The 22,966-nt window shown below is 48.5% G+C and overlaps 2 protein-coding genes across 18 annotated transcripts in view; one reads left to right on the forward strand and one right to left on the reverse strand.

The window, feature by feature from the left end:
- MAP3K12 (mitogen-activated protein kinase kinase kinase 12) lies at positions 1–18,978 on the forward strand. The gene is made up of 14 exons (XM_070410102.1): positions 1–93; positions 9,219–9,700; positions 10,046–10,229; positions 11,328–11,519; positions 11,795–11,953; positions 12,112–12,270; positions 12,868–12,976; positions 13,146–13,255; positions 13,384–13,500; positions 13,625–13,762; positions 13,962–14,586; positions 14,766–14,836; positions 14,929–15,199; positions 15,617–18,978. Exons 2-14 carry the CDS (start codon positions 9,256–9,258, stop codon positions 15,713–15,715), a joined length of 2,679 nt encoding a protein of 892 aa, XP_070266203.1. The 5' UTR covers positions 1–93; positions 9,219–9,255; the 3' UTR covers positions 15,716–18,978.
- The window catches only part of PCBP2 (poly(rC) binding protein 2), a 22,517-nt gene continuing 16,561 nt past the window's right edge, over positions 17,011–22,966 (reverse strand). For 7 of the 17 annotated variants that reach the window (XM_070410127.1, XM_070410125.1, XM_070410126.1 and 4 more), the window contains one exon: positions 17,011–17,475. In XM_070410127.1, coding sequence (XP_070266228.1) covers positions 17,439–17,475 — 37 coding nt within the window. In that variant the 3' untranslated portion in view covers positions 17,011–17,438. Of the gene's footprint in view, positions 17,476–20,663; positions 21,657–22,966 lie in introns of those variants that run through there. The other 10 variants (XM_070410120.1, XM_070410118.1, XM_070410113.1 and 7 more) reach the window with 7 other exon arrangements.

The raw sequence follows: 22,966 nt of genomic DNA on the forward strand, positions 1-22,966 counted from the left end.
GAGGAGGAGGAGGAGGAGGAGGAGGCGGGAGCAGCATCCGGAGCCGAGCTGCAGCAGCGCCGCCTTTTGTGCTGCGGCCGCGGAGCCCCCGAGGTGAGAGCCGGGCCGAGTCGTGGGGGGGTCGGGGGAGGGGGCAGGGATGGGTCCGGGTCCTGGGGTCCAGGTAGCGAGGGAGGGTCAGGATGCAGCTGTGGCGGGTGGGGGAGGGGGCAGCGGGGATGCTGAGGTTGTGGGAATGGAGGAACCGTAGACCTGGACCCGACGCCTGTGGGGATGGGAAGGAGAGGAACGGAGCGGAGGGACGCTGCGGCCCAGCTTGGCCCAGCTTGGAGATGAAGAGCCTCCAAAGCTTGTATGGGTGGGGGTGGGGTATGGTTGGGGAACCGACTTAAGGACAGCGGGCAAGAGACCATCCACCTCTCCTCCCACTCTTCCTCAAGAAGGAGGAGGAGTAGTTTTGGCCCTTGAGAGAGGAGAGGAAGGATGGACAAGGCCTGGTGTGTCCACGGACCCCTACAGCCTCCCCCGAACCACACACTCGCTTAGCAGGCTGCACCTGAGGGGTACAGGCAGCGAGCACCTGTTCCTGGAGGCCCAGGCAGTGGTCTCGTCCCCCGTCCACGGTGAAGCCCCTAATCCCCTCCAGCTATGGCATTCACCTTCTCCGTCCAGCTGTTGCATCCTCCCCTCCCCCGTTCATATGTGGTTTTCTCCCTCTGTCCTTCCATCTCCTCTGGTTTTCCTAACCCATTTCCCAAGCCCAGGCCTTTCGTGCACCTCCTCCTCCCTTTTACCCACACACTCCTCAAACTCCTTGGCTTAAAAATACACAAGAATCCTTTCCACAGAGTTGAGACTCCCCATAATCATGGCCTTGGCTGAGGGGAGGGAAGAGAAGGGGTCAGAGGCTTTCTAGATAGTGGAAGGAAATGGTGGGGCGACCCTTAGAATTTAGGGAGTAGTCCTACCTTTTCACTCCATGACCTGTTCCCTCTTGGGAGGAGAGTGAGTGGGTGGTCCTCAACCAGGAGGGAGTGCCCATGAGGTCCCCCCACCCGAGTTATCTCAGGACAGTCAGCGCCCCCCACTGAACAACTGCAACTCCCTCCCAACTTTCAAGATCAACCCCATGGCTCTGGGAACTCTGATTTTCAGCCAGAGTGTCATTCACACCAAGGAAAGGCAAGCGGAAAGGATTCAGGAAGGAAAGGACCCAGGTGTGCCCGGGGCCTTCCTACGCAGACACCAAAGTTCCTCTGAGCTGGTAGAGCCGACTCTTTTCTGTCTCACACTTAAGAGTGGCAAAAGCAGCTTCCCTCTCCAGCCTGCCACTCACCCACTCACACTGGGGACTGAGGGGATTCTGGGAGACCCACCTCCGGCGCACGTGAAAATGCACAACTAAATATCCACCCCCTCCTTAGACACAGTTATGAGCAGAGGAGGCAAGAAGTTTAAGTAAGGAAGTGGCTCAGGACTTCCTGGACGTCCTTACAACCGAGGACAGCAGAACCCCTCTACAAACCAGCTGCTGTTCCCCAGGCCTTCCCAGGAAGTGATGGAAATGATGATGTGGTCTAAATTCTCATGAAGAAGACTCTAAATTCTAGTACCCTCCACCCAGGACTCACCTAATGGAAAAATGGCTCCTTGTGTGCAGTCCTGCCTGGGCCGGGGGGAAATAAGGGACTAGGGATCCACCCTTCAGAAGTCCCTGCTGGGGGGAAAGGAGCAAAGTGTGAAGGTGCCAGCAGGGGACACAGGGGCTTCGTGAGGGGTTGCCCACAAGGACTGGTCTCTCTGCTTCATCTGCTCCCAGGACTAGGGTTGTGTGTTTTGGGGGAAGGTGGTGAGGAAGCAGGGACTCTATTGCAGAAGAGACCAGAGATCTCCCAGGATAAAGAGCCCTTGTCCTTTCTTCTTTCCTTGCTCCCCTTTCTCTCCCCTCCTGTTTGTCCATGTCCCTTGCCCCTTTCCATTGGTACCCTGCCTACTGCTTCTTGTTTTGTGGAAGAGGGAAAGGGAAAGAAATGATGGGAACTACATGAATAAAGCCCCTACTAATGCTTGTCAGGCACTTTTCACATGGCTAATGCTTATAGGGGGCTTGCTGGGTGCCAGGGACTGGGCCAAGAACTTTATTCAATAATATTTACAACAGGACTAAGAGGTAGTGTTATTATCATGATCTCTATCTTAGGGATGAGGAAACTAAAACTTAAGTAATCTGTTCGAAGTGAAAAGGTTAGTATGTGGCTAGAGCTGGACCAGAGCCTGTGTTCTTACCCACCACATTATATATTGCATACCACTGTGTGACAGAGGCACCGCTGCCCCCATTTAGAGATGAAGGAACCGATGTCTGTTAAGAAGCCTCATATCCCAGGTTTCCCAAATGATCAGGAGCAGAGACAGGATGTCAACCAAGCCTCTCTGATTCTCAGGTCATCTATTGCACACTGTCCCAAGCTAGGTGACAGGAATGGACAACACTCTGTCCTTTTCATCTCCTCTTTAAAAATAGATTTTTAAATTTCTTACTTTAAAGCAATTTAAAGTCATTACTGAAATACTAGGAAATATAGATGAACCACAAGAAGAAAAACACCCACAATTCCACCTACCTAGAAAATGGTACACTGGTATCTATCCCTCAAGCTCTTTTAAAATGCACATTCAGCCCTAGCAGGTTTGGCTCAGTGGATAGAGCGTTGGCCTGCGGACTGAAGTGTCCCAGGTTCGATTCTGGCCAACGGCACATGCCTGGGTTTCGGGCTCGATCCCCAATAGGGGTGTGCAGGAGGCAGCCGATCAATGATTCTCATCATTGATGTTTCTATCTCTCTATCCCTCTCCCTTCCTTTCTAAAATCAATAAAGAAAAGAAAAAATAAAATGCACATTCAGCTCAGGAACTATTTGTTAAAAAACTCTGAACTTCCTCCTCCACATTCCTCTGAGGTCCTGAGCAGGAAAGACCCTCTGTGAGCCCCGTGGCCCATCATATCTTGCTCCTACCCTGTCCTTCCCCTCAGACTTTAAAGGGCAGGTTGAGGGGTGATCCTAGACCACATTGGCCAGGGGGTGAGGATGGGGTGCAGAGAATTAGCCTTCCTCCTCAGACCAGAGGAGGAAGTATGGCAGGATTTGCAGAGGAAGGACAAAGGATCTGGTAGAGGAATGACGGGACTCTAGCACACACTGCCATTGTGACCTGGTGTGCCTGGAACCTGAAATTGAGATTTGCCTTGGGGAAGTAGAAGAGTGGAGACCAAGTCTCCCTTTTACTGGTCAGACAGAAAGACATGGCCTTTCCAGAATTCACAAAGAAAGACCTGGTGTCCAGCCAACCAGGAAGACAAGCCAGGGACTGTGTTCAGAGCATTCCTACATGGTTTTACTTAACCGTCCCCATGAGGTACCGTTGAGAGGCTTGGAGAGGCTACATTTCTTAAACTAACTTTTGGCAAAACTGAGGTTCTACTTCTGATCTATCCAAATCCAAAGCTGGCTTTGTTTCCCCCCCATTTCTCAGCACCTTCACTGCTGGGAGATGTGGTGGCCACTAGGGTTCTCGGGGCTTGGCCTATATGAGGCTGAGGGCCCGGATTTCGTTTTCTCCAAGGTCTCAGGAGAAGGCATTTCCCCCTCATGAGGGCACTGAGAAAAGCTGTAGTTCTTTTTGTCTGAGAAGAACCCTGGGGCCAGGACCATGGATTCTGTAAGATGCAAAACAACAAGCTGCAGCCAGATGACCAGAAGGCATGGCCAGAAGGGGTCGGTCCATCCTCTAAGGCAGTGGTTCTCAACCTTTCACAGGGGTCGCCTAAGACCATCCTGCATATCAGATATTTACATTACGATTCATAACAGTAGCAACATTACCGTTATGAAGTAGCAACGAAAATAATTTTATGGTTGGGTCACAACATGAGGAACTGTATTGAAAGGGCCAGAAGGTTGAGAACCACTGCAAGGGTCTCAAAGCCTGCAGAGGCGAAACTAACATTCCAGTCTTGGGTCTCCTTTCCCCATGAAGGCCTCCCTTCCCACCCCAGCTCAAGGAAGAAGGGGAATCTTCCTCCTCTTCCTGAGTGCCAGGTGAAGTCCAGAACAAGTGGCTCGTGCTCAGGGTGAACACCTAAGATTTAGGCAGATGGCCTGGCCTCTCAACAGAGCCTCCAAGACGCCAGATAAGCAGCTTGGCGTTGAGATTATGCTGTTAGGAGGAACCAAGAAAGAATTCAAAGGGTTTCCTTGCCACGGGCCTCCAGCATCTCAGGCTGGAGAACCTCGGGGGAAAAATTAAAGGGGGAAGAGGGTATTCCCTGCCTTCACTCCACTTATACAGCCTCCTGAAGAGGAACTCTAGGAACCAGCACCAAAGCAGAGAATCTAGTAGCTGAAACTGGGTGCCAGGGTGTCCAAAAAGCCTCTTACCCTGGAAGATGTATAGCTTAGGGACCACTCTGTCCCCTCACCCAATCTGGAACAGAGTTCTGCACAGTAAGCACTTGATAAATATGGTGGACAGGTGACTGACAGATATCCATCCACTCCTGTCACATCCCTGCCCTTTCCCAATGCTCTGCATAATTGATGTCTGGGGAGACAGCTCCCCTCCCCTAGGTGACCAAATGTCTGGGCCAGGGGTTCCTAGCCATGTCCTCCCAAAGCCCTGGCTCCAAGGCCCAGCTGGGGGGGGGGGGGCGGGTAGTGGGGCACAGCTGGCAGGTCAGAGAGAAAGGAAACAGAGAGGGGGGCGGTGTGCTGCTAGAGAGAAATCTCCCATTTACTACAGCTCCCTGGAGCTTCACCCCTTCAGGTCAATCTGGAAGAGTAGTCATTAGCCTGAGAACAGGCAGAGGGTGGATTGAGCCTGGATAGATTCCCTCCCTTTCCCTTAGTCCCATCTTTTCCTTCAGCTGCTCCCACTGCCCTGAAAGACAAACAGGTGAAATGGCTTCTCCCTCTCTCCCCAGCTGCTGGCCCTGGATACCAGAGGGTCTCTGGGGAAGTCTGGTGAACTGCAGAGAGGCTGGGCTTCATGTCACCCTCTCTATGCCTGAACCTCTTAGTTGCCAAACGCCAAATGAAGGCTGAAAATTTCCTTTTAAAAGCCAGGTGTTGTGCATACTCAAGGCTCAGCGTCTAAACAGAAAACGAATCATCCTGTTCTTCAGTCAGTCCCTTTTGCTCTCCTTTTTCTCAGTGTCTTCTCTGCTTTTCAAAGTCAGTTTTTCAATCCGTTCTTCTCAGGTTTGACTCTCCCTGACTTCACGCTGTTTCGGTCTGTCTCTCAACTCGTCCCTCCCTCTCTGGCTGTGCCTGTTGTCCTTTCGGTGCTGGTTCTCCCTTCCTCCCGAGTTCCTGCTTTCCCTGTGACACTGCGCCCGCCCTGCCAAACTAGGTCCACTCTCCAGCATCAGTCTCCTCTGCTTGCGCCGAAGATCTGAATGAGGGGCAGAGGGAGGCAGGGCAGGTGAGGGGCACCGAAGCAGCCGGCAGCTGCACGTGGGCCAGCCCGGGTCGGGGGCGGGGCGAGGCGCAGCCCCACCCCCGCGTCGCTGCTCACGTGACTCAGGGCTAATCTGGTCCCGGTGACTTCACGCGCCGCCTCGGGCCCAGTCGTCATGGTTACGCTGCAGCGCCCAGCGCTTTCCTCAACCTGCTGTGTCCCCTCCCCTTCCCGACCCGGACCCCCTCCTCCCGCTGCCGGGCCTCCACCCGCAGCCACGCGCCACGTGACGACCGGGAAGCGGGGGTGGGGGTGGGCCCGTAACCCCTTCCTCTCCGCCTCGTTTGGGCTTCTAGCGGGCCAGCAAGTGGTCCTGGCTCCTTCTCCAACGCCCACCCCGCCGTCCTGCCCTGCTGGCCTGCCAGGGAGCTCCAGCCTGTCTTCTCAGGGGTTCGGAAGGGAAGCCCCGTTTGAGGGCGCTGGTGGCAGCTCTCAGATCCTCCAGGCGCAGCGGTTCTCAACCTGTGGGTCGTGACCCCTTTAGTGGTCAAACGACCCTTTCACAGGGGTTGCCTAAGACCATCCTGCATATCAGATATTTACATTATGATTCATAACAGTAGCAACATCCTATATAATAAAAGGCTAATATGCAAATTGTCCCCTTGACCAGGAGTTCAACCAGTGGGCGAGGCCAGCCGGCCAGCCACCCACGGCCCCTCCCCTCGGCTGGTCTGGCCCCATCAGTCTGATCAGGGCAGGCCAGCTGGACCCCACCCATGCACAAATTCGTGCACCAGGCCTCTAGTTATAGTTATAAAGTAGCAACGAAAATAATTTTATGGTTGGGTCACAACATGAGGAACTGTATTTAAAGGGCCAGAAGGTTGAGAACCACTGCTCCAAGGGGAATTCTGCGGCGCACTGGCCTGTGTTTGTCATTTGCATTGCAGTGTACATCTAACCCGTTGAAGGCGCTTATCTCGTGGGATATGTTGGGGATTCAGAGGCTGGACCTGACTGATTTCAGCTCTCTGCACGTGCTTTCTCAGGAATATAAAGGGGCCAGTGGTAATATTTCCTTCGCTGACTGGTTCTGAGGAGTGATAGGTAGTGTAGGTGCAAAGTGTAATAAGACATTCCTCTGGGGTGAGTAGAACAGTGGCCCCATCTTAGTGAGCTACTGTTTGAGGCCCCGGGATCGATCCCATGTGAAATCATAGCTCTCAGAGGAGCCAAGAGCCCTATCACATGCGGCCTGGGTAATGGGAGCCATGACAGAAGCACAGGGGACTGTGCCACAGCAGCAGGGACAGGGAAGAAGACTTCCAGGATGAAGTGAGATGGGAGAGCAAGAGATCCGGCTCGAGAGCACACCTGGGGACCGATTCTGAGCCTCTTCCTAGCTAAGCTTCTTGGGCAGGTTAATAATACCTCTGTCAAATGGCCAAAGGATGCCTACCATAGAGCTTTGAGCATTAATGAGCTAATGTGTCTATGACAGAGGCTGACATATATAGTAAGCCTTCCATGAGAGTTAGCCATTCTCAACTCAGTTGTGTATGGCCTGGGTGGGTACCAATAGCAGTGGGAGATGAGGCTGGGCAGGGGCCAGAGCTCAGAGGTAAGGCAAGTGGACTAAATGCAATGGATCTTACTAAAGGGTTTGAAGCAGAAGAGGGGTTGCTAGCCAACTTTTAGTTTGGAGCATTGTCTGATACACCCCAAAACGTTTTGACTTCAGTTCCTGGTCAGGGCACATACCTGGGTTTTCAGCTCAATCCCCCATCGGGTGGGTACAGAAGGCAACCGATCAATGTTTCTCTCTCCCTCTTCTTCCCTTCCTCTCGCTCTCTCAAATCAGTAAATATATCCTCGGGTGAGGATTTAAAAGAGAAAAAAGTTATTTTAAAGGCTGGTGGAAAATGGGCAGGAGCGGGGGGGGGGGGGGGCGGCGGCTTTGGAAGAACTTGGAAACCATTTAAGAGGCAGTTGTCCTAGGTCAGGTGACACAGCTAATAAAGCCTGAATTAAGTAGTAAAGTGGGAATAAAGAAGAAAGAATAGAATGGCATTGGGTCAGAACTTTTTAAACGTGTCAGGTACAAGAATCACCTGAGGTGCTTGTTCTATACACAGATTCTGGGTCCACCACACACCCACTGAAAAAGGCTTTGAGAGATGCCAAACGTCCATGATGATCTGCGTCATTATCTAGTGCAGTGATGGTGAACCTATGAACTCATTTTTTTGGTCAATTTTTCTTTGTTAAATGGCATTTAAATATATAAAATAAATATCAAATATATACATCTTTTTTTACTATGGTTGCAAATATCAAAAAATTTCTATATGTGACACGGCATCAGAGTTAAGTTAGGGTTTTTCAAAATGCTGACACGCCGAGCTCAAAAGGTTCGCCATCACTGATTCTAGGGAGCTCGCTCTATGTGTAGATTCCTGACATCCCTCTCCTGATGTGACTCAGGTTCTGGTGCAGGGGGTTAAGGAACAATGAGAGGATTGCTGTCCTCAGGAACCCTCATATCACAGGATTTGGTAACTGGATGTGGAAGGAGACGGGCGACTGGAATGACCCCCCGTGTCAAGCTCTGGATAAGTTTGGTACAGGGTGCAGAATTGGTAGCTGGTTTACCCTTTGTACAGTTGGAGAAGCTGAGGCTCAAATACAGCTTGCCTGAAGTCACACAGCCAGTTAGTGGCAGAAGCAAGGCCAGGATTCAGAGTTCTTAATGATTGCTTTTTAAGTCGCATCCAGCTATGGGTTGGGACATATCTTCATTGTCTAGAAAGCTGGGTCTTGGTTTGGGGATCTGGGAATGAGGACGTGGAGAAAGAGGAGACAGGGTTTACTCTAACTGACCCCTGGGGGGAGAAGCTGGACTGATAGGGGTGAGGCTAAGCAGGATGAACTTGTCGTGACACAGCTTCTGCACCCCCATTGAATGGTTCTGCCTTGTTCCCCATCTGTGCTGGGGAGATAGTGGAGGTGATTGGTTACTGCCTTCACTTACCTGGAAGAAGCCCAGGTGTGTATCTCTGAGCACCCTCACGGGAGACCAGATGTGAGCTCTGAGCCTCAGGATACTCTCACCTGAGTTTAGTGTTCCTGCTACCACCTCAGCTGTATCATGTGTAAGTACATGAGCGTGAGGCCCAGAAATGTCACCTGAGAGTGCTTGAGTGGCACTGAGTGTTATTATCACTGTCACCTTTGTGTGCTTCAGTGCAAGGGCCCTAGGTGTTACTTTTAGGTGCCTAAGGTTCAGACTCAAAAGGTATATATATCTGAGACCCTTATATGACATGTGTGTGTGTGTGTGTGCATGTAAGCCTCAAGTGAAAGAAATATGTGCTCCTAAGGCAAATTGCAGTAATCTTACAGGGAGAAGGGACTGGTCTGTTGCCATAATACTTGAACTTGAGATATATTTTACCAGTACCTGAGCAGGGCTGTTACCTGTGTCTACGTGAGGATGATACTCAGGTATGTTACCTGTATACCTGAGTATCATTCTCAGACTTGTGTTACTAATAGACACTTTAGTGGAAGCCTGTGTATCAGGTTTCCTAAGATGGGTCCCAGGTGAAACTTGTGAAGGGGGATGGGTACCTGAAGGTGAGACTCAAATGTTATTTCCAGTAGGAGCCCAGCTCCCCAACTTGTGCCTGTGACTAGAGTGAGCATTCTGAGCAGACGCGCCTGTGGCTTTGACCATTCTCCCTCCTTTGTTCCTATAGGGCCCATCGCTCACCGCCACATTGGGGCCTAGAGGCCATGGCCTGCCTCCATGAGACCCGCACACCCTCCCCTTCCTTTGGGGGTTTCGTGTCCACCCTCAGCGAGGCGTCCATGCGCAAGCTGGACCCAGACACTTCTGACTGCACCCCTGAGAAAGACCTGACGCCTACCCAGTGTGTACTTCGAGATGTAGTGCCACTGGGCGGGCAGGGCGGGGGTGGACCCAGCCCCTCCCCAGGTGGAGAGCCACCTCCTGAGCCTTTTGCCAACAGTGTCCTGCAGCTACATGAGCAGGATGCAGGAGGCCCAGGGGGAGCCGCTGGGTCCCCTGAGAGTCGGGTGCCCAGAGTTCGAGCAGATGAGGTGCGGCTGCAGTGCCAGAGCGGCAGTGGCTTCCTGGAAGGCCTCTTTGGCTGCCTGCGCCCTGTCTGGACCATGATCGGCAAAGCCTACTCCACGGAGCACAAGCAGCAGCAGGAAGGTAGGCTTTGTCCACTTTGTCCTCAGGGACTGTCCCCCTGTTTCCCTGAGCTTGAGATCTGTTGGACAATCCCATCTAACTCACCTGTTGACCCTCTCTCCTGAGCTTGGCCAAGCTCCTTATCCATCCATCAGCTACGGACTTCCCAGCTTTTTTTTTTTTAGGCCACCCATTCATTGCCTTCCCTGTCCCCCCAAACCTAGTCGTCTTGATCTATTTTGGCTACTTTTTTGCCTCACCCTCCTTGAGTCATTTCAGCTAAGCCAATCCTCTCCCCTGTGCCTATCACAAGGCCCCGAGGGTGGCTCTCTCTGAACCTTGTGGCACTGTGCCTCCTGTCCACAGACCTTTGGGAGGTCCCCTTTGAGGAAATCCTGGATCTGCAGTGGGTGGGCTCAGGGGCCCAGGGTGCTGTCTTCCTGGGGCGTTTCCATGGGGAAGAGGTGGCTGTGAAGAAGGTACGGGACCTGAAGGAGACTGACATCAAGCACCTGCGAAAGCTAAAGCACCCCAACATCATCACTTTCAAGTAAGGTTCAGGGCAGGGGTTGGGGATACTATGCTGAGGGCAGGGACCTACTTGGGTGGCAGGGATCTACTCCACCTTGGTTATTTACTTTTAAAAAATATTTTTATAAATTTTTTTTAATCCTCTCCTGAAGATATATTTTTATTGATATGAGAGGGAGAGAAATATCAATGTAAGAGAGAAACAGCGGTTGGTTGCCTCCTGGATGTGGCCTGACCGGGGATTGAAACCACAACCCAGGTATGTCTCCCGATCCAGAATCGAACCTGTGACCCTTTGGTGCACAGGAGGACGCTCCAATCGACTGAGCTACACTGGCTGGGGCTATCCTACCCTTTTATTTTTTTTAAAATGATTTTTATTGATTTCAGAGAGGAAGGGAGATGGAAACATCAATTATCAGAATCATTGACTGACTGCCTCCTACATGCCCCCTACTAGGGATCAAGCCTGCAACATGGGCATGTGCCCTGACTGAGAATCGAACCCTGACCTCCTGTTTCAGGGGTTGACACTCAACCACTGACCCCCACCGGCCGAGCTACCCTACCCTTTTATTTATATTTTATTTTTTTAAATATATCTTTATTGATTTGAGAGAGGGAGAGGGAGAGATAGAAACATCAATGATGAGAATCACTGATCGGCTGCCTCCTGCATGCCCCCCATTGGGGACTGAGTTGGCAACCTGGGCATGTGCCCCTGACTGGAATCAAACCTGGGACCCTTCAGTCCACAGGCTGATGCTCTATCCACTGAACCAAACCAGCTAGGACTACCCTACCCTTTTTATTTTTATTTTTTTATAAATATATTTTTATTGATTTCAGAGAGGAAGGGAGAGGGAGAAACACCAATGATGAAAATCATTGATCGGCTGCCTCCTGCACGCCCCCTACTGGGGATCAAGCCCACAACCCAGGCATGTGCCCTTGACTGGAATCGAACCTGGGACCCTTCAGTCCACAGGCTACTCTATCCACTGAGCCAAACCAGCTAGGGCTACCCTACCCTTTTTAAAGGAGTCACCCAAATGGCATGGGTGGGAATGGGGTTCCAGGTATACTGGGCTGGTTCACACTACTGTTTGGCCCCCAGGGGTGTGTGCACCCAGGCTCCCTGCTACTGTATCCTCATGGAGTTCTGCGCCCAGGGCCAGCTGTATGAGGTACTGCGGGCTGGCCGCCCTGTCACCCCTTCCTTGCTGGTTGACTGGTCCATGGGCATCGCTGGTGGCATGAACTACCTGCACCTGCACAAGATTATCCATAGAGACCTCAAGTCCCCCAAGTGAGTAAGCAAGCAAGCAGGGAGACACTGATGTGCATGGTCTCCTGCAGATAACCCCACCCACATCAGTGTAGCCATCTCCCTGCTTCCAGACCCTGTCCTATGTCCATGTGGCCATCTCAGAAACCCCTCCCAGGGACAGTCCTATCTCAGGAGGGTTGTGGTGAGCCCCCTGCCTCTGGGTGTCCCAAATGATTTAACAGAAAAGTAGGGTTGCTGCACTGGATGAGGTGTGTGGAGGGGCCTAAACCCCAGCTGACTACACTCTTTACCAGCATGCTAATCACATACGACGATGTGGTGAAGATCTCCGATTTTGGCACTTCCAAGGAGTTGAGTGACAAGAGCACCAAGATGTCCTTTGCAGGAACAGTAGCCTGGATGGCCCCTGAAGTAATTCGTAACGAGCCTGTGTCTGAGAAGGTCGACATCTGGTGAGGGCCAGGCTGAGGACTGCAAATAGCAGGTGGCCAGCATAGGGAGTGTGGGGGCGAGGAGGGTTTCCCGGGCCTGAGTGCAAGTGAGATGTGTTGGTAGCAAGCAGGTCCTTTGGAGGGATTACCTCCCAAGTGATGTCCCCTCTAATCCCCAGGTCCTTTGGCGTGGTGCTATGGGAACTCCTGACTGGTGAGATTCCCTACAAAGATGTAGATTCCTCAGCCATCATCTGGGGTGTGGGAAGCAACAGTCTCCACCTGCCTGTGCCCTCCAGCTGCCCAGATGGCTTCAAAATCCTGCTTCGCCAGTGCTGGTAAGAGTGGCCTGGCAAAGCTGGGAAGCTAAGGGGTATTGCTGATGGTTAGCCAGCATGTAGAATCCAGGCATTCAGGCCTAGAATCCTGAACAGGGAAAAGGGGACAGCGTTGCCATATATGGCTCTTAAAGACCCCAGGATTCAGACCATGAATCCAGGGGACGACAATGTAGAAATGAGAGGTGGATTGATCAGTAAGCTGCATGCGTGCATTCGATTCAAAGCCACACAGGCTTTCTGTGACCATGGGCAAGCACTAGAGTTCTTAGAACACAGAAGGGAAGAGCCCTAGTCCCTTATTTGGAACCTAGACCCCAAAGGACGGTTGAACATTTCTAATCTTTGGTTAAACATTTCCCAAAGTGTGTTTCTTTTAATGGAGTCATTAGGGAAAAGGTTCTGTTTTGATAAGCAAGTAGAAAATGAATAGGTTTGCTGCAGGATTCTGATATGCTAACAGATAACAGACGAGGGAATTCTTTTATCAGCGTACATTCTAGGATTGGATTCATGAGGACACTAAGAAAGGATGCCCTAGTTCCTTTCTGGTCCTCCCTCAAATTCCTTTCTCTAATGCAACTCCATTCCCTCCAGGAACAGCAAACCACGAAATCGTCCCTCATTCCGACAGATCCTGCTCCATCTAGACATTGCCTCAGCAGATGTCCTTTCCACACCCCAGGAGACTTATTTTAAGTCCCAGGTGTGCTGTGGGTAGGAAAATGAACACCTCAGCTCCCCCTCTTTGAGGGGAAGCTGGGAAGGGTTGATTGGGTTGGAATAAATGTGCTTTGGGGGGCTGAGACCTGGTGTTGATCAATCATGTACTTCACTCTCATGTTCCTCACCCCTCATTATTTTTCCACCCCCAGGCAGAGTGGCGTGAAGAGGTAAAGCTGCATTTTGAAAAAATTAAGTCAGAAGGGACATGTCTGCACCGCCTAGAAGAGGAGCTGGTGATGCGGAGGAGGGAGGAGCTCAGGTGTGTGCCTGTGTTTGGAAAGGGGATTTCAGCAACAGCAGGGACCGTGGACCAGTTCCCAGGGACTGGGATCAATTATGGCACCCGGTGAAGCCAGCTAACCTCAGGGACCCTTCTGCTCATTTCAGACATGCCTTGGACATCAGGGAACACTATGAACGGAAGCTGGAGAGAGCCAACAACCTGTACATGGAACTTAATGCCCTTATGTTGCAACTGGAACTTAAGGAGCGGGAGCTCCTCAGGTAACCATACGGCCCTTATGCAACCCTAATCCCACTTTCATGAAGCTGTGCCTGACTCAGATGCTAATAAGCCTGGGTCCCCCTTCCTGGTCACATGCCCAACTCAAGTGGTGTGTGTCTTTAGGAGGGAACAAGCTTTAGAGCGGAGGTGCCCAGGTCTGCTGAAGTCACACCCTTCGAGGGGCCTCCTGCATGGTAACACAATGGAGAAGCTCATCAAGAAGAGGAATGTTCCACAGAAGCTGTCACCCCACAGCAAAAGGTAAGACCAGAGTTAAGTGCTGAGGTTCAAAATTGGCAAGAGGGATGCAGAAGCAGGCAGTAGGAGTCAAGGATGCCAGGAAGACTGGTACTGTATTTAGAAAGGGGAGAGAAGTGCTTTGTGCACTGCCCAAGGTTAGGGCATGCTTTCAGTTGATAAACTTGTTAATCTCAAACTTGTCCTTCCCCTCTCCCACCAGGCCAGATATCCTCAAGACTGAGTCTTTGCTACCAAAACTAGATGCAGCCCTGAGTGGGGTGGGTCTTCCTGGGTGTCCTAAGGGTCCCCCCTCACCAGGACGGAATCGCCGTGGCAAGACCCGTCATCGCAAAGCCAGCGCCAAGGGCAGCTGTGGGGACCTGCCTGGGCTTCGTGCAGCTGTGCCACCCCATGAACCTGGGGGACCAGGAAGCCCAGGGGTGCTAGGAGGGGGACCCTCAGCTTGGGAAGCCTGCCCTCCAGCCCTCCGTGGGCTCCATCATGACCTCCTGCTACGAAAGATGTCCTCTTCATCCCCAGATCTGCTGTCAGCAGCACTGGGAGCCCGGGGCCGGGGGGCCACAGGGGGAACTGGGGATCCTGGCTCACCACCTCCAGCCCGGGGTGACACCCCCCCAAGTGAGGGCTCAGCACCTGGCTCCACCAGCCCGGATTCACCTGGGGGAGCCAAAGGGGAGCCACCTCCACCAGTAGGGCCTGGTGATGGCGTGGGGCTGCTGGGAACTGGAAGGGAAGGGACGGCGGGACGGGGAGGAAGCCGGGCTGGGTCCCAGCACTTGACCCCAGCTGCACTACTGTACAGGGCTGCTGTCACCAGAAGTCAGGTAAAGTATGAGGGTTCTTAAGTTCTTTTTCTCCCTGGGGTCCAAATCCATAAACTCACCTCCCACATTAGGCTCTTTATCGTAAGCCATTCCCTCCTTAATGCTTTATAATTATGTTCCCCTTCCCTGGGCCCATTACCTCTTCCCACTTTTGACCAGTCTATTCATCTCTCCTACAGAAACGTGGCATATCATCAGAGGAAGAGGAAGGGGAAGTAGACAGTGAAGTAGAGCTGACATCAAGCCACAGGTGAGTGATGGAGCACAAGAAGTAATGACATTCTTTTGCTTCCTGGGCTGCAAGAAGTGCAGTCAAGCTATAGGTGTCTTGCTGACCTATAGGTGGCCTCAGGGCCTGAACATGCGCCAGTCACTATCTACCTTCAGCTCAGAGAATCCATCAGATGGGGAGGAAGGCACAGCTAGTGAGCCATCCCCCAGTGGCACACCTGATGTTGGCAGTACCAACACTGATGAGCGGCCAGATGAACGGTCTGATGACATGTGCTCCCAGGGATCAGAAATCCCACTAGACCAACCTGCTTCAGAGGTGGTTACAGGCCCTGAACCCTCCTTGCCCATCCAGCACCAGGACCTACTCAGGGGGGAGCAGGTGAGTAACAGAAACAGCCAGTACTGGGCAGGGAAGAGATACCTGGTCATTTGAGAGCTATTGGGGAGATAGATGCAGAGGCCAGAAGATAGGTTTTTTGCATTTTAGTCACTCTACCTGAACCCGTTTTCACCAATATTAAAGAGCAGTATCCACATGGTGGAATGAAGCCTATAGTGTGGCAATTTAGTTCAACAGGCTTGCTAACACAGTAGCTAGAAATTGCAGCCAGGGAGGAATCCTGAAATTAGAGGAGTCTCATGCCTTGGAGAATGGCCTGAGCAACAAAATCTGGGGGCAGTAAAAAGCAGTAAGTTGCTGGCTATTATAACAAAGATTTCAGTGAGGGATCCTAAAGGAATCTACAATACAAGGGATTCTGAGCCTCACACCTCCTTGCATGTCTACTTTTCACAGGGCCCTCCCAATTCCGAGGACTCAGACTGTGACAGCACTGAACTGGACAACCCCAACAGTGGCGAAGCCTTGCAGCCCCCAGCCTCCCTCCCTCCATGAAAGCCACTCTTGTTCTTGTACATAGGAATATTTATATAAATAATATATATATGCGCCACATAATCAACAGAGAAAGACAGGGCTATCCCAGCCTTAAGTCAGGCTCAAGAGACTGACCCCCTGACCAATTCACCTAACTGGCAGCTGTGGAAATGAAGAACAAGGACTGCCCTAGATCTGTGGCTAAGGGCAAACTGGCCCCTCCCTGCTTGACCCGGTTATGTTCAACAAGCAGTCAGGCAGTAGAAAAGCCCAACTTGCCTATGATCCTCTATACCCTCCCCCCCCCACCCCCAAATACCAGGGAGAAGGAAAGGGAGCCACTTAACTGCACTTTTTTGTTTTCCATTTACTGTTTACACATTTTGCACCTGGGAGGAGGGAGGCTAAGGCTGGGTCCCTCCCTCCTGAGGTTTCTCAGGTGCAATGTAATTTCTTTGTCTCTTCATTTCTCTGCCCAAGCCCTGGCTTAGGGTCTAGGGGGGAGGTTAGAAGATTGTACAAGCATGTGATGGCTCAGGCTGAAGAACTGGGGTTTTAAGTCCCTGCTTTTATCTTGGTGCCTGATTGGGGTGGAAACTGTCCTATTGTAACCCCTGTGAAAAACCTTGAAATATAACCACTCCATGCAGGCCCAGCTGTCGAGGGTTTTCTTGGTGAATGAATGAGGTAGCATACATGATCAAGTAGGAGCCTTGGGCTCCAGACATTATCTGAGGACTGTGGATAAATTACTTCCTCCTTTTATGCTCTTCTCTCTAAATGAACATCACTTAAAGCTCCAACCTTCTAAACTTATCTGCATAAATGGGAGCAGGTAACTCTAAAGGATGTTAGAAGGCAGATCTTAAAATACTCCATCCTAATATGGAGGACTGTAAATGAACAGTTATTAAAAACAAGGTACTGATTTTTTTAGCTTGGACAAGGGAATAGACATTCCTAGCAACCTGAATCCCAGTCACACTTCCAACAGCTTCCAGGTGTATGCATGTGCATCCTTTCTCACACCCCAACTCCCAGTTGACTGCCTATTCTTTACAGATAAATCCTAGGAAAATGTAACCCCCAACCTTTGAAATCAAGGGCACAGCCAGCTTGCTATAGCTACTAGGTCACCTTTCAACGCAGGCTCAAGAGAAAATCCAATGAAGGGCTACTGAAATAAATAAGAATGGAGTGGTAAAACAGAAGAAAACATCTTAACTGGAATAAAGGCTTATATTCAAAACCCAAGCAGGGTCCTTGTCCTTTGAGGGATAAAAGGTGCAAAAATAACAGCAAGACAACAGGAATAAAACCCACATGAATCACTGTGGCATCCAGTTTCTATTCACAAAGAAAAAGCTCCAGTCCATCTTTTAATTTTTTTGAAAAATTCCTGACATTACAGAACTAAACTGAAATGTATTAATATTCCACTCTTACATTTCCATGACAAACAAAAAAAAATTCATGAGCCAAAAAAAAAAACCACCAAAAAAAAAAAAACAGGGAGAAGCTTATAAAACTAAATATGGATCTCAGCATTAACAGCTGAACAGAGAAAGGAATTAAAACGCTTTAATTAAAAAATCACGAGTGGATGATAAAGTGTGTAGAAACTGAAAATTTACAAACTATTTAAAACCTGGAATCGCTCGCTGACTGTTCAGAAACTACACAGATGGATCATGAGTGGTGGTGAACAGCAGAAAGGGATTATGGATGAATCTGCATTGTTCTAGCTGCTCCCCATGCCACCCGTCTCCGAAGAAAGCCTGTAACACAAAACAAGAACTCAAAGTTAGTTTTTTTTAATGCACCTCAACTCCAAATGTTTCAACCTGATTGGTTGGTGAACTGTGAAGTAGAGTTTATGTGAAACAATCAGTGGTTCAGTAAGCAAGGTTTTTGAATCAACAAGTACCATGTGCCTGTAACCCCTGCAATCGAAGAAACTTCTTGAGGGGAAATTACCTCAGAATCAAACGAAACTGAGAAGGCTTGGTTACCAAGTGTGGGCGTCCCTCAAACTATGTTCCTCCGGAACCTTTGTAGATGTTAAACACTTTATAGAAGTACACCGTGACAGTAGGTGTATCTTCTTCAAGTCACAAATCACAGAAGCAATGGTTCTTTACTGCTGAGCTTATTTCCAAAAGGAAACATTTATCTGAAAGTAGCCTCACAAAGCTAGTCTGAAACAGCTTTTTATTCTAGAACAGTCCTGGGTTTCTCTATCAATAAAGGCCATTATTCACTATTAAGAGATAATGAAGTTTCAAATGCTAAGAGATGTGAAACAGGTAACAAGTTTAGCAAGGATCAAGAATTATACTCAAGCTATAGTTTTTATGGTTTTCAGAACTTAAAGGTGGAAGCCAAAATAATTTGTTTCAGCAACTCTCTAGAAGCTCCCAAATCTGTGGTCTTAAGACAAACATACCAGGCTATAATGCCTTTGTTTGAAAACATCATTTGAAGCCCTAGAGTCCAATTTTGGGCTTTGAAGGAAAGGTATGTAGGCATTTGGCTTGCTTCACTGATATTAGGTAGCCAGCAAGACTTAGTTTCCATTTTAAAGAGAACTAAATCTTACAACTGAAATTTCAGTTCATAAATTTATTTCATAGACTTTAAAATGACTTGCCTAAGTCAAGGGAGCATAAATATTTTCCCATCTGTATCTCTTCTACCACAATGAAAGCCCAACAAGCTGGCCAGCTGGCTAGAGAGGCAAGAAAAACCAAGGCCAAGATAGATGGGTCTTTCAACTACAAATTAGTATTTTAGTCAGAAATTGTTATTTCTACCTGGGTATAAAGGAGGATATTGTGTTCTTAAAGAGAGTAGATCCTTGACAATGCCAAAATGGGATATCTAGAATAATGTAAACAACAGGCCCTGAATGAAAATTTAGGGGGGGGATTGCTGGAAACAGTTTAGATCTAGGACCTAAAAGAAATTAAATTGATGCAAGAAGGTGGTGGCACTATTCACCAAAGAGTTTAAAAAGAAGTGTTCAGCCCTGGCCGGTTTGGCTCAGAGGATGGAGCGTCGGCCTGCGGACTCAAGGGTCCCAGGTTCGATTCTGGTCAAGGGCATGTACCTTGGTTGCGGGCACATCCCCAGTGGGGAGTGTGCAGGAGGCAGCTGATCGATGTTTCTCTCTCACCGATGTTTCTAACTCTCTAACTCTCTCCCTTCCTCTCTGTAAAAAAATCAATAAAATATATTTTTTAAAAAATAAAAATTAAAAATAAATAAATAAATAAAAAGAACTGTTCATGCACACAGTCTGAGCAGGATTGGAAGAGGGTGCAGGTATAAGGGAGACAAGGAATAGGAAAACCCAACAAAAATATTGTTAAGGACTCTATGTGACGGTAGTCAGCCCCTTAAAACATCTGGATTCCTTCCTAGCAATCTTTCTTTAGGAAGAACTCATTAGGTGAAGAGGCCTTCTAATCAAGAACTAGATAAAATAAAACCAGGTACCTGGGTGGAGATGATTATCAGCAAGATTAAGTCCAAACTACAGAAAGAGCTTACCTAAGGGAGAACTGGACTACATGATAAAGGAGCAACTATAGCAACTAACAAGAAAAAGTCTATGTGGACAATTTACTAATGTTTGCCCCTCCCATCCCATGCAGACTTGGGGGACATGTAAAACGAATTCATAGGCCCAATCTGGGATTGAGGGCCACACCACTAATGTAATATATTGCAATACTCACGAGCAATTCGTTTTAACACTATAACATAAACCAAAGGGACCCTGCCCCGTATGGCTGAATGGTTAAGAGCAGTGGTTCTCAACCTTCCTAATGCCTCGACCCTTTAATACAGTTCCTCATGTTGTGGTGACCCCCAACTTCATTGTTACAAATTGAACATAATTAAAGCATGGTGATTAATCACAAAAACAGTATGTAATTATATATGTGTTTTCCGATGGTCTTAGGTCCCACGACCCCTGTGAAAGGGTCGTTCGACCCCCAAAGGGGCCCCAACTCACAGGTTGAGAACCGCTGGTTAAGAGCATCAGCCTGCACACCAGAGGGTCTCAGGTTCAATTCCCGGTCAAGAGCATGTACCTGGGTTGCAGGTACGATTCCTGCCCCAAGTCGGACACTTGCGGGGGGCAACCAATCAATGTCACATCAATGCTTCTCTCTACCCACTCCCTTCCATTTTCTCGAATCAATGGGAAAAATCTAATCCCAGAGGAGTGAGGATTAAAGCAAAAACAAAGGGAATGTGGAAAAAGGTCATCAGGGGAAAAAACCTCTACACTGGTGCTTTGGGAAGAGTATTATACTTTCATTAGCCCTGTAATTTGTATTCAGGTAGAATGTAATCCTACCAGATGGCTTAAGCCACTATACCTACATTATTTCTACCCTTTTATGGAGAGAGAACTATGGTCTTGGATAAGAAAAATAATAAGGCTTCAGGGAGATTAAGTGCATTTTGAGTTGTTAGTCCTCACTCGTCATCCCTGTGATTTGCAGATTTAAGTTTTCTTAGGGCCTCTATTTTTTTTAACCTGATAAATGAGTAGATTGATGAATTACAGCTGATATTAATGGTTCCTTCCAAATTTAAGTCTATAATTCTCTACACATGATAAATTAAGGAGGTTGGTGGGGAGACAGAAGGGTATAAGCAAGGAATAGAAAAAAAGATAAAGTCTAGTAAATTAGGGGTGATTTAGGATGACTGGACAAAATCCTATCAAATTTGGGGAGATGTCACAGGTTGGTTGTTTAAGATTTACCCAATGTCATAGGAAGAGGACTAATGCTAATTCAGAGGAATGCAGACATGCTGGCAAACTTTTGAGACTTAAACTTGCCTCCCCATTCTGGGTAAAGAAATAACTTCTTTGAGTAACCACTCATCAGAAACAAGCCTGGGATGGACACCCGTTACTTGCTGCTTTTGGCAAGGTAAGGGATCTGAGAAATCAGAGAAAGTAATCTTCACTAAGTAAACTTCTTGCCAATTATGGAAGACCCTCTGGATTTAATCTGCCACAGGCCCATCTCCCTTTGTGAGGAATGACAAAGGATTACAAAATTAACCAGGGATACAAAGAGGTCCGATCAGTTTTATAGACTCCCTAGTCAAGCCACAGGTCACAAGTTCCCACCCCTTTACACTTCACAGCACACAGTCAACTAAGGTTCTTACTGTGGCAACTTTATTATAGCTAGAAACACAAATCTGGCCAAGGCCAGCTGATAACTTAACCATTAAATAATAATAATAAAAAGATTAACGGAGAAGCTTTTATTCATTAACACAGAGCCTAACACATTGTTATATTGCAAGGCAGAATAAAGCTACAAAAAAGTAACAGAATGAGAAAGCAAGAACTGTGGCTCTAGATAAAATATTCAACAAATCAGACTCAGAAACAGGCACTCAGCTGAAATGGCCTAAACCTACACACGTTACCATTGCCCCCACCCCCACCCAGTTATCCCCCAAATAGTAAAAAGGAAATGTCACAAGCTCACAATTGTTTGATTCTCACCAATGTTAACAAAGGAAAACAAAGTGAACCAAGAATTACTTGAGGGAGTGCCTCAAGATATGCAATCAGTAGGGGGAGAATCTCTGTTTCTCGCCTTTCAGTTTGTTAGTTACACATGGCACGGCAGAGGTGGTGGTGGTGGTAGCTGAAGCCCCGGTACCCTTAGCAGCAGACACAACATTTAGAGCCAGGAGAGGGATGGGTTTCATGCCAAGCAGACTGGAGACACAAGGGGCGGTCGGAAGAGGGTTGGGGAGGCTGGAGGGTGCGTCGGAGGTCCCCGCTGTGGCGAGCGAGGGGGTGGTGGTGGAGGAGGAAGAAGAAGAAGGGGTGGAGGGTTGAGAGAGGTTGATGCTGAGGTGATCAGGGATCGTGACGGAGGCTGCCTGGGAGGAGGGTTTAGCGTTTTCTAAACTGTAACAGAGGAAAAAAGGAACAAAAAAAACCGGGTGGGTGGAAGGGAAGACCACAAAAGGGAAAAAGTACAGGACAAAAACCGCTTCAGTTATCAGTGTTTCTGGTTGCAAATTAGGAAGACCTAACACCAACTTGTGACAAGCTGTCTCCCTTTTACCTTGCATCCCACCCTCTAAAACTGTATACCTGCCAAATTTCATTCCACAGTGCTATTTAAAATTGCTATGGTGAAGAAAACGCTCATAGACTGAAAAAAGAAATACATTTCCACGAATGACATATTGATCCAACCCCGAGGTCAGAAAGGAATGATTTCAAGTAGAAAATGAAAGCACTCTATCTCCAAACAAGAAACAAATGTTTCAGCCACCAATCACTTGTGAAGCCTTGGGATATTAACGCACAGAATTTTTTAAAAAAATTTACCCTGTAATATGAAATTTTGCTTCCATCTCCATTGCAAACTAACCAATATATTAGGATGGACAGGGGAAAGAGACCAAAGTAGGTCAATGACTAATTTCAAACCTGAAAGAATGTAGCGTTTTCAAAGAAAAATGCTGAGAACAGAAGCATAGATAAGAACTAAGGAAGCTTCATTTCTGGTGAGGGGTTATGATGGTGGTGGGGGGAGCTATTTGTTTTGTGATTGACCATATTTGCAATACAGAACTTACAGAACTGGAAGAAACTCAAGCACTGCCAAAAAAATTATGTTCAGAAAGTAAAAATACTGTTTCTATTCCTAAAATAACTCCAAATGACAGTAATGACCTGCAATTCCCAAATGACTACACATGTCTAAGTCTGAACTTCTTTAGTCTGCCTGAACAACCCAACCCAAAGGATGAACTCTTCAAGGGTAAGGAGGCTCCTCTTAAGACTCCATTTTGTCTATTTAAGTCCAGGACAGCTGCAATCCATAAAGGAGGGGATAAAGGAACCCAGATTGCCAGAATCAGGCCAGAAATGCTCACAAACCATTACTGAAAGCATAGAAATATTTCTTGTCTAGTATTAACAATAAGACCAGTGTGTTTTTTGCATTCAATTGGGCTAAGATGAGAAAATGAAGACTAAGCATTGTGCACACAGAGTCCTTGCTTTGATGTTAACTCAAGCTTCAAGAGGTTTTGACCCAAATCCATAGCCTAAATGGTTTTATTAAATAGGATGATCATGAAGAGGAACTAAACCAGGAAACCAAGTTCTGCTTCCTTACAATGTAGCCACTGACCTAATATAGGGGGTCAGGCAAGAAGGTTGCATTTCAACACTATCTGACAATATTCATGGCAAGCCTATCA

This window comes from Myotis yumanensis, unplaced genomic scaffold (genome assembly GCF_028538775.1).
Source record: "Myotis yumanensis isolate MYYU_CA2020_CCGP unplaced genomic scaffold, mMyoYum1.0.hap1 SCAF_3, whole genome shotgun sequence".
In the NCBI taxonomy this organism is placed as follows: domain Eukaryota; kingdom Metazoa; phylum Chordata; class Mammalia; order Chiroptera; family Vespertilionidae; genus Myotis; species Myotis yumanensis.